Source organism: Molossus molossus, unplaced genomic scaffold, assembly GCF_014108415.1.
Source record: "Molossus molossus isolate mMolMol1 unplaced genomic scaffold, mMolMol1.p scaffold_m16_p_7, whole genome shotgun sequence".
Classification (NCBI taxonomy): Eukaryota; Metazoa; Chordata; class Mammalia; order Chiroptera; family Molossidae; genus Molossus; species Molossus molossus.
The window spans coordinates 10655524-10671093 of NW_023425401.1; the positions used below are offsets into that span (position 1 = coordinate 10655524).

Genomic DNA, 15570 nt, shown 5'->3' on the forward strand with positions numbered 1-15570 from the left:
GCCCAGACTTGGCGCTGGGCAGCCAGGACCCTCTGTGTGACCACCTCCTGCCAGGGCTGGCGCTGCCCTTCCTCCGGAGACAGAGCTCACAGCTGTCCCCTGCGCCGTGGAGTGAAGCCTGGTTCACAACCCCGCTGTCAGCAGCAGGACCCTGCCCCAGTGGCAGTAACGAGGCGCCTCTGATGGCCGCAGAGGGAGGCGCTGGGGCCTCGCGGGCCTCGGAGAGGAAACAAGAGAGAATTCGGAGGAAGCGGCAGTCCTGAGAGCTGTACTCGGGCAGCAGCTGTGAGGAAGCCCGGGCCTCTTCCAGACAGATTCTGTTTTCCCAGCTCGTTTTCAAGGGGGAAAGGGCTCCTGCTGCCCGTCAGGAGTGTGTCTCAGACCTTCCTCAGTCCCTTCTTGAAATGGGGGAGAAGGGGCGCCAGGCTGCTCCCTGCCCCTGGATTCATGGCCACACAGTGGCAAAGCTCAGTGGTCAGCCAGCCCCGTTAATCCAATTGTGGTCAGCGGACCAGCGGACCAGCGGCCTCACCCTCCCTGCAGGGCCTGTTAGAAACCAGAATCTCAGGCCCCAGCCTCGATCTTGAAGCTGAGCCTGCTCGTTAATAACACCTGGACGGTTCATGTGTGCATCCGAGTTTACAGATGGTCCAGTCCACGCACCTCATTCTGCCAGTGAGGAACCTGAGTCTGGGGGAGGTAAAGAAAATCACCCCGGCTCATTCTGCAAATGAGATACCAACACAGCTCAGAACCCAGCCCAGACTCGGGTCCGGCACCCTCTGTACCCCAGTGAACTGCCCCACCAGGGGGCTGGACTGCTGTGTGCCTGATGAGCGGGGAGCTCACACAGGGAAGACAGGCACCAGAGAGGGAGCGCACACAGGGAAGACAGGCACCAGAGAGGGAGCGCACACAGGGAAGACAGGCACCAGAGAGGAGCTGGACCACCCGGCAGAGCCTGAGGCTTGCCTCTAGGACGGTGGGCAGCGGGCACCCCACATCCTTCCGGTGCCCTGGACAAACTGCAAGCCCAGATCTAGCCCCTGCATGGTGCCCAGGGACGTTTTCAGGGCTGGCACAGTGAGCAAGGACTCCAGGACAATGGGGTCATCAGCCAGGCCTGGCAGACTGAGCAGCACTGCCCAGCTCGTCCAAGCTCCACGTGGGTCAGATTTAACTGTGGCCCAGTGTCCACTCTGTGACAACATGCTGTGCAGAGAAAGACACAGACAGGCCGGACGTAGCGTTTGGCTCCCAGTCCCGACACTCGCTGACGGGATCTCGACCAGGTCCTTCCCTTGGTGTGGCCAGGACCAGGAGGATCCATGATGACCAGCCGTGCTGAGCGTCCCCCTCCCGCCCAAGAGGTTCCTTAAGGGCCCCTCTGTTAAAATGCAGAGGGAAGGACTGCTGTAGAGACAGTGCCCTGAGCAAAGGCAAAGGGAGCCAGGCCGTCTTCTCCCCGCGGGCCCAGGGCCCCGTCCGTGCATCAGCAGCTCTGGCAGAGGCGGGCAGGACACAGGAAAAGACAAGAGGAGGGGGAGACGCCCCGGCCGCCAGGGCCCCTCCTGCACCCCTAACCTGTGTACAGTAGCTGTGCGCTCCAATCAGGTGGCTGGTGGGGACGTCGAAGTCCTGGCGGACGCTGGAAAACATGGAAAAAGTAGTGTCAGCATGTGTCTGCCTGACCCGGGCCGCTGGGCAAACCGCGCTGGGTGGCCGGGGCTCCCTTGGCTTCCAGACTGAGGCCCAGAACTCCAACTGTGGTCCTCGCTCCATGCCCTCTCTGGGGGCCGGAGCCCGGGTCTCCCCAGGTCTCCCGCACTCTGTCTAACCAGCAGCCTCCACTCTGGCCTCACCAGGCCCTATGTCGACACAGCAGAAAGGCCCCTGGGTTTGGAATCCAACATCCTGCATTGGCATCCCAACTGTCACTGACGGTGGGGACTGGGACACCCTCTGCCATCTCTGGGCCTCAGTCTGTGAGTCTGTTAAATGGGAGGAGTGGTCTAAGTAATAGCTGCCACCACCTGGGCACAGACCATGCATGGGGCCCTGAGCACACGATGCTTCTAAACCCTGAGAGAGAACCATGGCTCAGAGAAGGACCATCTGGCAGCACAATGTGAAAAGCCCCATTGCCCAAAGAAATCCTTCAAACCAAAAGGAACGGGTTCCTGGGACTTGATTCCTTTTATCCGCCCAAAGTGACTCCCTGGAAAGACGGAGCATTATGGCTGAATAGAGCTGTGAACGGGTAAACAGCAGGAGCCACCAGCTATTAACCACACTCAGAGGACAGCAATGTCAGCCCCCCAGCCTCCCGGAAGAAGGAATCAGTCTATTTTATAGATGTGGGAAAACACACAGAGAGGTGACACCAGGGAGGCGATGTGAGGCCAGGGACCAGTCCTGACGCAGGTGCCACCAGCCCTGTGCCCGGGCCTGGCCTGCCTCCTCCACCCACAGCCCACGGAGAGTGCGAGAGGAGGCCCAGAGGCAGGAGGGTTTGGCAACCATGTTTGTTTTCCCTTTTAGTGGAAGAGAAGAGAAACCTGGTCTCAATTTTATATTAAATCTAAGATCAGCCCGCAAACCTGAAACACACACCCTGGACCCTGTGTCTTCCCCAGTCGGGTTCAGAAACTTGAGCTCCGTGACCTCTGCGAGAGAAATGCTTTCTTGTGGTTTTTAATAACTGCGGCCAAACAGGGCCGGTTTGTGGTCCACAGGAGAAGACGGGCTGGGGCTGGGGCCATGAGTCCAGGCTGGGAGCACGGAGGCCGGGGCCTCAGGAACAGCCTGGAGGCTGGCCCACCAGAGACAGCCCCGAGCCTGGGAAGGAGCCGGCTGGGGACAAAGGTGAGGGCCGCGCTCGGCTGGCCGGAGCTCAGGCAGGAGAATTGATGGAAACGTTCTCCGTGGTGTGCACAGGCATCTTCTGGAGAGAAATGACCCCAGAGGAGCCCGGGCTGGCTGATAAGCATCGCTGGCCCTGAGCCACAGCAGCTCAGAAGCGGCCGGTCTCTGTAATCTACAGCCTCGTGTTCGCCCGGCCGGCTGAGCGCCTGCGTCAGCTGTGAGCAGAGGGACAGGCAGAAGCACAATGGGAGGAAACGGTAATTGCATCCTTAGGTGCAAACACGATGGGAAATTCAGAAGTGGGCTCGGATCTTAAAAGGGAGGAACATCTGTACTTCACGTTAGGGCATTCGGAGGACGCCAAGGAGCAGCTTATGGCTTAAGAGATTTACAACTTTGGCAAATCTAGATGCCCAGGCCTCCCTCCAGGGGAATTCCCTGGAGAGCCGAGCGTGGAGGAGTACTTGAGAGAAGCCTCAGGTCTGCTGGAGAGAAGGCAGCTCACACGGCAGGGCCGCGTCGGGCCTGCGTTCTGGCCCCCGCTGGCTGTGTGGCCGAAGAGCCCTCCTCTCTGGGCCCTGGGTTCCCATTTTGAGGGGCTTGCACAAGACAAGTGGTGTTATGGGCTGAACTGTGTCCCCCGAAACCACAGGTTGAAACCCTAGCCCCCAGCACCTCAGAATGTGAGTGTGTTTGGAGACGGAGCTTTAAGTTACAGGAGCCATTAGGGTGGTGTCCTTTCGGGAAGAGGACGTGGACACGTCCTTCCCACGGCAGCTGTGACGCTGCCGTTTCAGACTCGGCCCTTTCTTCGGATGAAATCTTACGGGCTGAAGGCTCACACAGAACACAGCAGGCAGGGCAGTGAGGCTGGCGCCGGGCAGAGGTCGCCCCCCTTCCTCCCTCCTCACCAGCCCGGCCGCCCCTCGGGGAGCCCCCAGGCCTCCAACGTCCTGGGAGCAGGGTTGAATCACTGCAGGGCTGCCTGAGCTCTGAGGTTCCTACACTTTCCGGGTTTCTGAGCAACAGGCTGTGACAGGCCTTCCCCGGGACTGACGACTACTCCACTGTAACGGGAAGGTCATCCTTCCAGGGGCTGCAGGACGCCGGGGCCGAGTTCTGCAGGAGCTGAGTCCCCAGGCACCAGGCTGGGTGACAGGAGCCGGGAGGAGCCCGGCGCAGGAGCTTGCCGGCTGCAGGGAGCCTGAGTGGACTTGCCCAGGGTATGAAAATTTGCGAGGAGGGGGTTGGCCCTGGCTGCCCTGCTGTCAAGCTCCTCAGCATTCTGGGAACAAAGGGCCAGCCTTGGGGGTGTCCAGGTCACCCGCGGACAGAGGAGGGGAACAGAGAGCTCCGCCCAGGGGGCCAGCAAGGACTGCTTCTCCCATAGGAGGTCCCACCGACACTGCTGACCAAGAAACAAGGAAGAGGACGTCAGGGCGGGGGGGCCTCGGGGCTCTGACATTTAAACATCTTGCCTAAAGTAGGCGGTAATTACCTGGGAGGACCCGGCCCGCCACCTCCCCTCCCCCTGGGCTCTAGGGCACCAGGTCCCGGGGCACTGCCGTGTCCCTCAGGGCCAGCTCCTGCCCGTCCTCCCAAATGACCCCTCCCCCCCAAAACCGCACTGCCCACTGCACTCCCCACCTCCCCTGCAACAACCTCGGAGACAGCGCCCCTTCGCTTGGGCCCCCATTGACTTCTGAGGACAGCATCAGTGCAGAGAGCAGCTGCTCCCCAGTCGTCCTCTGAGCCTCAGCTTCCCCACTTGCGATGTGGGTATGATGCCGCCTCCTACTACAGGTTGCTGTGAGGACTGAGTGAGACCAACTGTATAAAGCACTTGGCATTTGTAAATATCGCTTCCTTTTTCCTACAATAACAGCAATAATAACAACACCCAGAAAAACAATGTGAGTTCATGACTCCCGCCACCTCCACCTTTCATACCATGGCCAAGAACCCAGAACAAACAGAGGCCTCGCGGTCAGGGTCGAAACGTAGCCATGAGCATCTGAGAAGGGATCTAGGCGGAGCGGATACTGACTGTTTTCCCAGGAAGGCTGAGAGGAAGTGGGCGATGAGTCAGAATACACCTGCGCTGTGTGACCTTCCCCGGATCGCTTTCCATCTCTGAGCCTTGGGGGTGTGAGCCCCGGTAGGGATCACAATATATAACCACCTCAGGGTGCTGTGACAACAGAAAAGCCTGGCTCACTGCACAGGAGCTGGGTGGGCTCCAGGAGACAGGGCAAGGTGCATGGAAGGAGGGAAGAGAAAGAGAGACGCCCAGACTTCCCAAGCAGCCTTCCTCCTCACACCCATCCGCCCACACATGCCGGCAGCTTCCTCCCCGGCCAGACCTCGTACAACTGTTCCCCGCACACCCCGCCACTGTCCCTGCCCACTCCGCTCCCCCTGCCTGCCAAAACCCTTCCCACATATCCCTCAGGGCCCTTCTAAATGTCATGCCTCCATAGAGAGACACCTCCCTCGCCCCAGGACAGATGTGCCCCATCTCTCCTTAGACACACCCTTCCCGGGAGCACCCACCCGCGGCTCTTCCTGTCTGCCTTGCCCTCCGGGAGCGGAGAATTTGAGGGAAGGCTTGTGATGTCTCCGTCGGCCCCTGGGTGCCCAGAACTGGGCTGTAAGCCCACAGGTGCACAGACGGCTCTACCTCGGCGAGCCTGCCCACACCCCCCGGGGAGAAGCTGCAAGGAAGGCCATGGTGGGACGCCCCCAGACGCTGGCTCCCGAAGACTGTGCAGAGGCAGGCGGAAGGAAGCGTCCCACCCACACAGTGGGGGCTGGTCTGGAACAGAAGGGTCTTCCAAAAGGTTCCTTCCCTCTCCCTCCTCCCGAGGCCTGTCCTCCCTGTCTGGCCACCCAAACCCTATGTGGAGCAAGAAGGGGTAGCCCTTGGGTGAGTGGGTAAGAATGTTGGATCACTGGGGATCAGGGGACCCTCAGCTCTGCGACTAACCCCGGTGTGTCCTGGGCCTGGTCGCCCTTTTTGCTGTGGGAGATGAGCCCCCATTCAGCCTCCAGCCTCAGTGTCCATGGGAGCCCCGCTGCATCAGCCACGCCAGCCGCTGCGCACTTGCCGTGACTCGTCACCTCAGCAGCCGGGGACCAGACGTGTTTTGGCCCAGATGGTGCTGGCTGAGAATAAGTGGAGAGTGAAGGGCGGGGGCAAGCATCTGTCCACATGGGCCTAATTAGGGTCCTGCCTGCCATCTCTTCTCGTTGGGTGGCAGGCACAGCCGAGCAGCACCTGTCACTCCTTCCCCAGCTCAGGAAGGGCAATTGCAGGCACAGGGTCTGGGACGCAACCTGCCCCCAACTCCTCGGATAAAAAGGGATAATGGCCCTAGGCTAGTGGGCCTGCCCCTGGGGTTGCCACAAGCCCCCAAAGCTCTGGGTAGCAATGAGGGGTCCTCCCTTTGCTGTCCATGGGGTGAGGGGCCTCACGGACACCCGCAGAGGGAGCCAGCCAGAGATCCACAGAACGGAGCTCTGGTCACTGACAAGAGCTGGGGAGTCAGGGAAGGGATGGGGGGAAGGAGGGCCAGTCGAGAAAAGCGGGATCTGGGATGGGGGGGCGGCGTCTATTATTTCCAATGGCATAGTTGGGGTCTATCTCCCACCCACCACCCTGGTTTCTTGAGACACATTTGCTGGAAGTGACCACGGCCTCAACCTAATCTGAGCCAAAGCTGAAGCGGACTTGGAGTTCATCGAGGAAGTCCCTCCCCTTCTGTCCCCCAGCCGTCAAAAGATCCCGGTATGTAGAACAGAAAGGACCCTCGACCATCCTGTCCTGTCTCTCACGTTACACGTGGAGACCAGGGCTGTGGTCAGGGCCACAAAGCAGTTGCTGTCTGTGGAGTCAGGCCAGGGGGTTCTGTGTGCACCTCATTATTCTGGGCGGGAAGAGTTCAGGTGGGATGACAGGGTCGAGGAGAAAGCAGAGCACATCCTATCTGCCCTCTGCCCCCAGCACAGACACATGGGACCGAGAACACGGGGTCCTCAGCTAGAACAGCCCCTGCTCATCTGCTCTCCTGTGACCCAGGCCCCCTCCAGGCCGCGGGCCCAGCTCTCCCAGCCAGAGCAGCGGCCTCTGGGGTCTTCCCGGCCTGTGCTCACAGCCCACGAGGCGCTGGGAACGCGGCACGGCTCCCCGCCATGCCAGAGGCCCCGAGAAGACAGCTGGACAGGAGGAGGAAGGCTGGAGGCCCAGACACGGGCCTTTGCTGTGAATCAGTCGCAGCAGTTTCCTGCTGACGCTGCGAGGGACCGACTGCGTTCCTGTCACTGCCCGTTGCACGAGCAGCTCGCGTGGCCGGCTTTCCGCTCAGGGCCGTTTCCACAGAGAAACGCATCGTGCGTGCTGCCGTTTCCACCCGGGCAGGGCCGAGCGCAGCAGCACCACAGCGCCTCCGCTGCCCTGCGCCCGCGCCCTCGCCCGTGCCCACACCCACGCTGTCCCGCGCTGGCGCTCTTACCCTCGCCCACGCTGCCCCGCGCCCGTGCCCTCGCCCGTGCCCACACCCACGCTGCCCCACGCCCGCGCCCTCGCTGCCCCACGCCTGCGCCCACACCCGCGCGCACACTGCGCCACGCCCGCGCCCTCGCCCGCGCCGCCCCACGCCCGCGCCCGCGCCCGCGCCGCCCCACGCCCGCGCCCGCGCCCGCGCCGCCCCACGCCCGCACCGCCCCGCCCGCGCCGCCCCACGCCCGCGCCGCCCCACGCCCACACCGCCCCACGCCCGCGCCCGCGCTGCCCCACGCCCGCGCCCTCGCCCATGCTGCCCCACGCCCGTGCCCTCGCTGCCCCACGCCTGCGCCCACACCCATGCGCACACTGCGCCCTCGCCCTCGCCACCCCACGCCCGCACCCACGCACGCACCGTCCCACGTCCGCGCTCACGCCAACTCTGCCCCACGCCCAAGCCCCCGCCGCCCCACGCCCAAGCCCGCGCCCGCGCCCACGCTGCCCCACGCCCGCGCCCTCGCCGCCTGGCTGAGCCGTCCGAGAGTTACTTCAGCGCGTGGAAACCACCTCCTGGTCGGGGCTTCCAGGGCAGCCTTGGGCAGCCCAGGTGCACGGTAATGAAGGCCAAGGGTCTTCGCAAGCTGTCTCCCCTGCCCCCAGGCCTGCACCCCCGTGCCAGGCCCGTCACCGCTGGCCTCCCAAAGGGCTGAGCACCCCGCTGCAAGGCCTGGCTCAGAGTGGCCCTGAGCATCCCTGGGGCCCAGGAGAGCGTGCTGGAGAAAGTTCTAGGCGTGCAGTTTGGAAAGCAGGGAGCCAGGGGAGCCCGTGCCCGTGAGATTTGCTGCAAGAACGCAAGGTCTGAGGGAAGAAAACAGGGCTTGAAATCAAGTGGGAAATATAAAACCTCCACAAGGCCTCACAGTCGGCCGGATCAACAATACAGAGGCCAGCTTTGCTCCTGCTCTTTAGCCTCTGAGGGTGAGGTGGCCACGCTGCACGCCTCACCCTGGCTCCACCCGGGGTGGGGACTGCGGGGCACAGGAGGTGCTGACCTTGGTGTGAGGGCTGCGCCTGGCCTCAGGCATGAGCCTCACAGCCTTGCTAGGAGGGAGGGACGGCCGTACCCTCAGTCCCACACCTCACACTCACACTCACACAGACATAGACACACACATATATACTCACACAATCACACATACTCAGACACACACACTCACATTCAGACACATACACACACATCCACTTAGATACACATACATACACATACACTTACTGTATACACACTTACACAGTCACACAGTCATACATATACCCTCATACACACATAGACACATATTCATTCACATGCACACACATGCACAGACACATACACACACACGCACACAATCAAGTCACCCTTCCCACAGTCTCAAACACAACCACCAACACACATCGCCTCACACCCAGCCACACCCATCTCTCACCCACACACACACCACTGCACACACACACTGTGTCTATACAGAACTGGGTGGGTTTCCCTGCCCCACTCTGCTTCCCTCCGGCTGAACAGCATGTGACCCGAGCTGCTCTGCTCTCTCCCTGAGATACCAGGAGACGTCGTCAACCACCCAGAGTGGTCACAGATCACCCTGAAACGGCCTCAAAGGCTTTGGCACAGCCAAATCTGAACCCAGACCAGGAAGGCCCTTGACGATCGTCTGGTCTGACAATTTTCAAGCTGTTCACAGAGTAGGGGCTTCTCCACGAAAGTCTCAGAGAGGTGCCTGGTGGAGAGACAGGCAGGGGCAGGCAAGGCTCTCTGCCCCCCCCCCCCCCACGGCTCCCCTCAAAGCAGTTTTGCCTCATCTGCTTTATACAGTGAGCTTCGGGGAACGGTCCTTTAGAAAAGAGCCGATTTCTTTTCGGGACACAAAGCGGTTAAGAGGCACTGGCTGGTCCACCCAGTCCTGTTACAGACAGAAGAGCTAGAATGCAGGCTGGCTCAGCCACACGGCCTGTGGGCACAGGACGAAGATGGGCACCCCGGAGCCCTGCAGCTACAGTGAGGGGGACACTTTCTTTTGTGTGACTTGTGACCCCCGGGCTGCCTGGACAAGCCCCTCAGCTCAGTCTGACACATGGTGCCTGTGCCGGGGACGGTCCCCTGGTGCCCACATGTCTATACAGAAAGGCCTCCACAAGTTGCTGACCCGAGGCGGGCAGGGCGAGGTGGGTTTCACGGTCCGGGCCGTTATCGCTGCCACGCGGATCACAACTGCCCTGGAGCCAGGCCTGGCTCCTCCCGAGACCAGAGGCTGGCGGCCCTGGGGAGCCAGCGTGAGCACCTGTGAGGGCGCGGACCCTCCCAGGAGCTCCCTCCCCGATGGCGAGGGCGAGAACAGCCTCTTCGGAGGACCCCTGGAAATGCCAGGAATGCGAAGTGTTATTTTAAGTAACCTCAGCGTGATCCTCTCCCAGGGTCTGGGCAGCGTCATGCCTGTTCAGACTACTTATCCGTGTGCTCCCCGCCAGTCCTGGCTTTCCTCTTCGTGCAGCCCCCCTTCAGCAAGCCCCCCGGAACACAGGGAGGACAGGTCAGCCCCACTCCCGGGGGGGCGGGGAGTGGGCAGGCAGCCATCCTGGGACCACCCAGGGGCGAAGAGAGCGTGGGTCTGGAGAGGCCCCCACAGGGGGTCCATGCAGCCCAAAGCCTGCCCATGCCCACCCGATGCCCTCACGTAGCCTAACTCAGTCACCTTGAACTTAACCACATGGGAGAGCTGAGTGTCTTCTCCAGCACACCTCCGGGCGGCACAGTCCTAGGGCGGGGACGGGTCCTCCCGCCCCTTCTCCTCCCCCACCTGTTCCCCAGCACAATGTGTCCAGGGAGCCCGGGCCACTCAGGCAGTGCCTGCCGAGGGTGAGCACAGCGCAGGGGACAGCCCTGTGGCCAAGTCTCCACCCCCAGGCACCACAGCAAGACTGGGGGCAGAATGACAGGTTGGGACACAGGCATGTGAGTATAGCAGCGGCCACCATCCAAGGCTTGCCAAGCACACATTTCTTTCTCCACTTACTCTGTGAGGCAGGAGTTATCACCCCCATTTACAGACAAACTCGAACTCAGAGGGTCACAGTCAGGCGTGAAGCCAAGTCTGGTTTATCCCCGAGTGCAGGTCCTTAAACAGCAAACCCAAGAGCCCGTCGGGGTCAGGCTGCCTGGCCGAGCTGTGTGACCTTGGCCGAGCCGCTCACCTCCCGAAGCCTCGCGTCTTCATGAGAAAGGGAGGGTGGCGGTAGCCACTGTGGTGCCCCCCAAAGGGATCCTGTGGAGATGAACGGGCTTCACGTGTGGGATGTCAGGGCAAAGCACCTGGTACGCAGGGCGCTGCCGAGACGTGGGCTGCTGTTCTTCCCAGCACCCACAAGGATGTCCTCTAAGCTGTCCTCTGAGAAAGGGGAAGGGGAGCCCAATGCTAAAGCGGGGCCCCACGCCAGTCCTCCTGGAAGGCGGGGCCAGGCTGGCCAGAGCTGCCTGGGAAGGCCTTGGGCCGCCAGGTTCCAGGAAGGTCCTCTGGGCCGTGGGGGAAGGGGACTGTCATTAACTCTTGTTCCCTGCCCTGGGGACGGGGGCGGAGATGACTGCAGCTGGGTCACGTGCATGTGTCTGCCTGTGTCTGTACATACACCTGAGTGTGTCCGTGCGTACACCTGTGGGTGTCCGTGCGTACACCTGAATGTGTCTGTGCGTACACCTGTGTGTGTCTGTGCGTACACCTGTGTGTGTCTGTGTGTACATCTGTGTGTGCGCCTGCAGTGGAAGGGCAGGGCTCTGGCAGGATTGTAACTGCAGGCCCATGAGCACGAGGCCCTACAGATCCAATGAGGCAGGCTTCCCCACACACAAGCCCCCCAGTGGATGGGGCAGGGAGGGACAGAGCAGCCCCAATCGTCCAGCCCTGGACAACGTGAAGAGCAGCCTGGACGTGGGGCCCCAAAGTCCCTACAGCTGGGCAGATGGCCAGAGCCGCGCTGTAGGAGGAGTAGGCACGGAAACAGGGTGCCAGCCCCCAGGCTGGGGAGCCAGGGCTTAGACCCCAGAGCGGCAGGAGCCGCTGTGCAGACAGGGAAGCTGCAGCTGAGAGGATCACACAGCCACGCGTCACAGGCTGGCTCTCCTGAAAGCTCAGCTTCCCTTCAGTGAGGTGGGGTCTCACCCACACCTGAGGACACCCTGAGCCCCCCCGCCCGCCCCCACAACCCGTCCGCCCAGGGATTAGCAAACCCAGGCCAGAGGAGGGGGCCGTGCAGCTTAAGGTCTCCATGCACGTGAGCCCGGGCCGAGAAGGAATCGCGTCATTATGGCAGGATTAGGAGAAAATGCCATTAGAAAGCGCTGTGGGCACACGTGGCTGGCCAGGTCGGCAGCAGCACGCAGCAGGCAGGCGGCGGCCCAGGTCCAGAGCCAGCTGCCCTCCCACGGGCACCGGAGGCCACGGGGAGCAGGGCAGCCGGCCCAGGCCGTCATGGGAGCAAGTGTCTCCTTCCTCCCAGGGCCCCCAGCCCGGGCACCGCACCGCATGGAGACGCTCTCCACCTCCCCACTTCCCGTGGCCTGCCTGCTTAGGGGTATCCCCAAATCTGCCCCCACACCAAGCACCTCAAAGTGGAAATGCATCCCCCAGGCCTCCACACCCTGGAGCCTGCTCTCTGCTTGCAAGTGAAGGCAGCAATCGATTGTGCTTCACAAAACTGTTACTGTGCCATTAACCTGAACTCTGCCTGGTGACACAATGCCAGGCGACGGGTATATACACGGATTCTAGAAAGCTCCTAGGGAATAAGCATGAGGGGGGAACTCCAGCTCTGAGGAGGCCGAGGCCACATTTCATAAGGATGCAGGAGCCAGGCTCAGCCCTGCACTCCCTTTGCCTCCAAGGCCCCAGGGCGCCCGCCGGTCATCTCTCAGGCTGGTCGTGCACACAAGCTCTGCACCTGCGCTCTGCCGTGGCCGAGGGTGAGTCGCCCTTTCCCTGGGCACACAGGCCCTCAGTCCCCTCCCAGGTCTCAGACTCAATTGCCCATCCCCACACATGTCCCAGGGGGGTCTCCGTGCGTGCTGCAGTGGGCCCAGTGAACTCCCAGCTCACCTCCCACGCTCCCAGCACATGTGGGAGAACAAAGAGAAGGCAGCACTGGACACGCGTGTGAGGCTGTAACTGCTCTCCCCCTCCACCAGCCTCCACTGCCTTCCACCAGGCTCACTAAGGGAGCGCCGCTGTGTGCCACGCACCGCCCTGGGCACGGGGAGGCGCAGTGAACAAGGAGACAAGCCCCGGGAGCTGCGGGAGGAAGACACTCACCGCTCGGTGGACCGGGACAGGATGGCCGACAGCGTGAGCAGGATGCATCCGAAGGGGCCCACTTCGAACTGGGAAAAGGAAAAATGGATAAGGAATGAGCACCGTCCAGTCCACACCTCCCGGCAGACCCCCTAAGGGAGGAATCGACCCCGTGCCCACCAAGGAGCACACCCTCGACCCCTACGTCCTGGAAGCTCTGGATGCAGCAGCGGCAGGAGCAGCCATCACCAATGCGAGTGTCTTACGCTCTCGTCACATCACGAGCCGCCACAGACCTGTCCAGGAAGGACCGTCGGCACAGCCCTCTCCACATCAGGAACTTGGCGCTCAGAAACTGGCCCAGGTCGTGCAGCTGGTAAGCAGCCCAGCGGGATCTGCCGGGTCCGAATCCCGTACTCCAGGGGGCTGCCAAGGGCGCAGCAGAGAGCGGCCTGCGGCAGTCGGGCCGGGGGGCGCCGAGGTGCGCTGGGCAGGTAAGGGCAGGTCTGGTCTTTGAAAAATGTTTTCTATTCTGTTCCTCATGGATTTTTTGGATTAACTTTGTTATATTTTAGATTCTGCATTACAATATTATTTATGTTGATTGCTGAGGTTTGGGGTACGCCCTTGAATTTGGCACCCAAGGTGAGCACCTTACTTGTCCCGCCCTGGTCCCAACCCAGGTTTGGAGCCCACGGCTGAAAGCCTGGGTCCCTGGGTCTACATCCCAACTCTGCCACTTGCAGCTGTGTGACCCCGGGGACGTGTCTTCACTTCTCCGCCCCCCTCTTCTCATCTGTAAATAAGGACAATGATGGGACCCGCCCTCATCGGGTCGCTGCGAACATCACAAGGTCAGCTTTGTAAAGCACTTGGGACAGGGCCCAGCACCAGTGTCAGCAGGACACTGGCTCCACGCTGCCCACCTGTCCAGTGAGCCCCGCAGGCTGGTCTGCTGGGCTGGACCACGTCACTTTGGTTCCCTAGAGGAATGCCGTCCCCCACCTACAAGTCAGTGTGAAGACCTTCTCATCCCACGTCAGTGATGATACCACTTCTACGAAATGTTGTCAAAGATGCTGCCTGTTAAAACAGTCAGTTCTTTACATGTGACTGGTTTGTTTTTGAATTCATATCCAGAAAAAAAAAAATCTTGTTTTCCTGGAACAGTAAGGATGATAGAATTTATCATATTTCCATTTTTGCCTTGGCTGCCAGGAAGCTCAGAGACAAATACGATGCTCAACTGTGTAACTATTTTAGTTCAAGTTTCTGATAAAATTATCTCTTACTTATTTTTCTCAAAATATAGTCTTTACTTTTATCTAGTAACTCACTTAATCATTAAAAAAAAAAAGGCACCACATGAAATTTCTGTGCCAAGAAGATGCTCCCTGCTAGGGGTTTACCTGTGAACAGGTAGACACGGATCTGCCCTCATGAGAAGCAACGCAGGGAAGAAGGGACAAGAGGTAGTTGCACAGGGTGAGGAAGGGGCTCCGCTCCGATGGGAAATGCAAGGACCCCTGGACACACGCGGGAGGGGCCCTCGGTGCAGAGCCCAGCTCAGGAAGGCGGGGACGCCATCTGAACGGAAACCCAGGGACAAGAGGTCCGCTGAGAAGGGAGCGCCGTTCCGGGCGAGAGGAAAAGCACAGGCAACGGCCTGGAAGCCAGAGAGCAGGTGCACCAGTCAGAACACAGACGAGCCCCGAGGGCGTCGTTTCCAACAAGCAACTTCCAATCGTTTTTTTGGAAATAGAAACGGAACGAATGAACCAACCGCAACCTTCAACCCGCCGCCTCTGAACTCCGTGCCGTCAGGCCCCTCACTGCCCTCCTGTCGTCCTCAGTGTCCCCAGCAGAGGATGGTGCACCCCTACTTGGCATATTTCCGCGCTGTGGGGCACACGCTAGAAGACCACGTCTGCGACGCACTGCGACCACCACAAAGGGCAGCACCGACATCCTGCAGCGGGAACACGGCCGGAGGACTCGGCCCCTGCGGCCGGTCCCAGCTCTGCCAGACTTGCAGGTGGCCTTAGGGAATGGCAAAGCTCCGCTCGCCTCAGTTTCCCCTTCTGAAATGCCTGTCTGCTTCTGCCGTGGACTTGCCCACTGTCTCGAGGGAGTCGTGACGCGCCCTCGGCCTGCTCCCCCTGCCGGCCGCAGTGCCCGTCCACCTGCAGGACAGGCCACGGCCAGCGATGGCTCTCCGCGAGCGTGAAGGACCGTGTGACTGCTCGGGCCAGCTCTCCGGTCATCGGGACACCCTCAGGGGACCTGAGCACGAGCCTGGCCACGGCTCCCTGCAGACCGGTGAGGCGAGACGACAGACAGCAGGAAGTGACCCCTGCCTGGGCTCCCGGCCCTGGCCAGAACATGACTGAATGGTACCAATATTCTATTTTGGTTTTAAAAAAAAAATTATTAAAATTGTCTCATCAAATTCAAGCTGCCAAGACATGGGAGCCCACAGGGCCAGGCGCCGACGCTGAAGGGCCGGAAACCATCGTTAGGGTTAGGAGACACGTCTGGTCCTCTCGGGAAGAGGGGCCACTCCCCCCGCTGCTCTGCCTGCAGAGACCCGAGCCCACCAAGCACCCCCGACAGGAGGAGGGGCGGAGGCATGCCCCAGCTCGCGGGGTGCCAGCCAGACATCTCGCCCAGAGGGTGAGCGGTAATGAAAACACAGCAAGGAGGCTATTTATTTTGGGCAGAGATGGCTCAGTGCTCATTTCCAGCCTGGCATGAGCAAGCCCTCTGAGGCCCAGGCCATGAAAAATGAATTTGGTGAGGTTTGTGCTGAGGCAGCTCAACGGCTTCCAGCAAAAACATAAACTAAACTGCAGGGAAAACACAGCCTTCAGAGAGCAGGGC

At 61.0% G+C, this 15570-nt stretch overlaps 1 protein-coding gene across 1 annotated transcript in view; it reads right to left on the reverse strand.

Annotated features, from left to right (window-relative positions):
• The window catches only part of MINDY4 (MINDY lysine 48 deubiquitinase 4), a 104567-nt gene that overhangs the window by 18201 nt on the left and 70796 nt on the right, over nt 1-15570 (reverse strand). The window contains exons 13-14 of the mRNA XM_036247212.1: nt 12712-12779; nt 1585-1648 (exon numbers count right to left, since the gene is read on the reverse strand). Of these exons, the coding sequence (XP_036103105.1) occupies nt 1585-1648; nt 12712-12779 (132 nt within the window). The remainder of the gene's footprint in view (nt 1-1584; nt 1649-12711; nt 12780-15570) is intronic.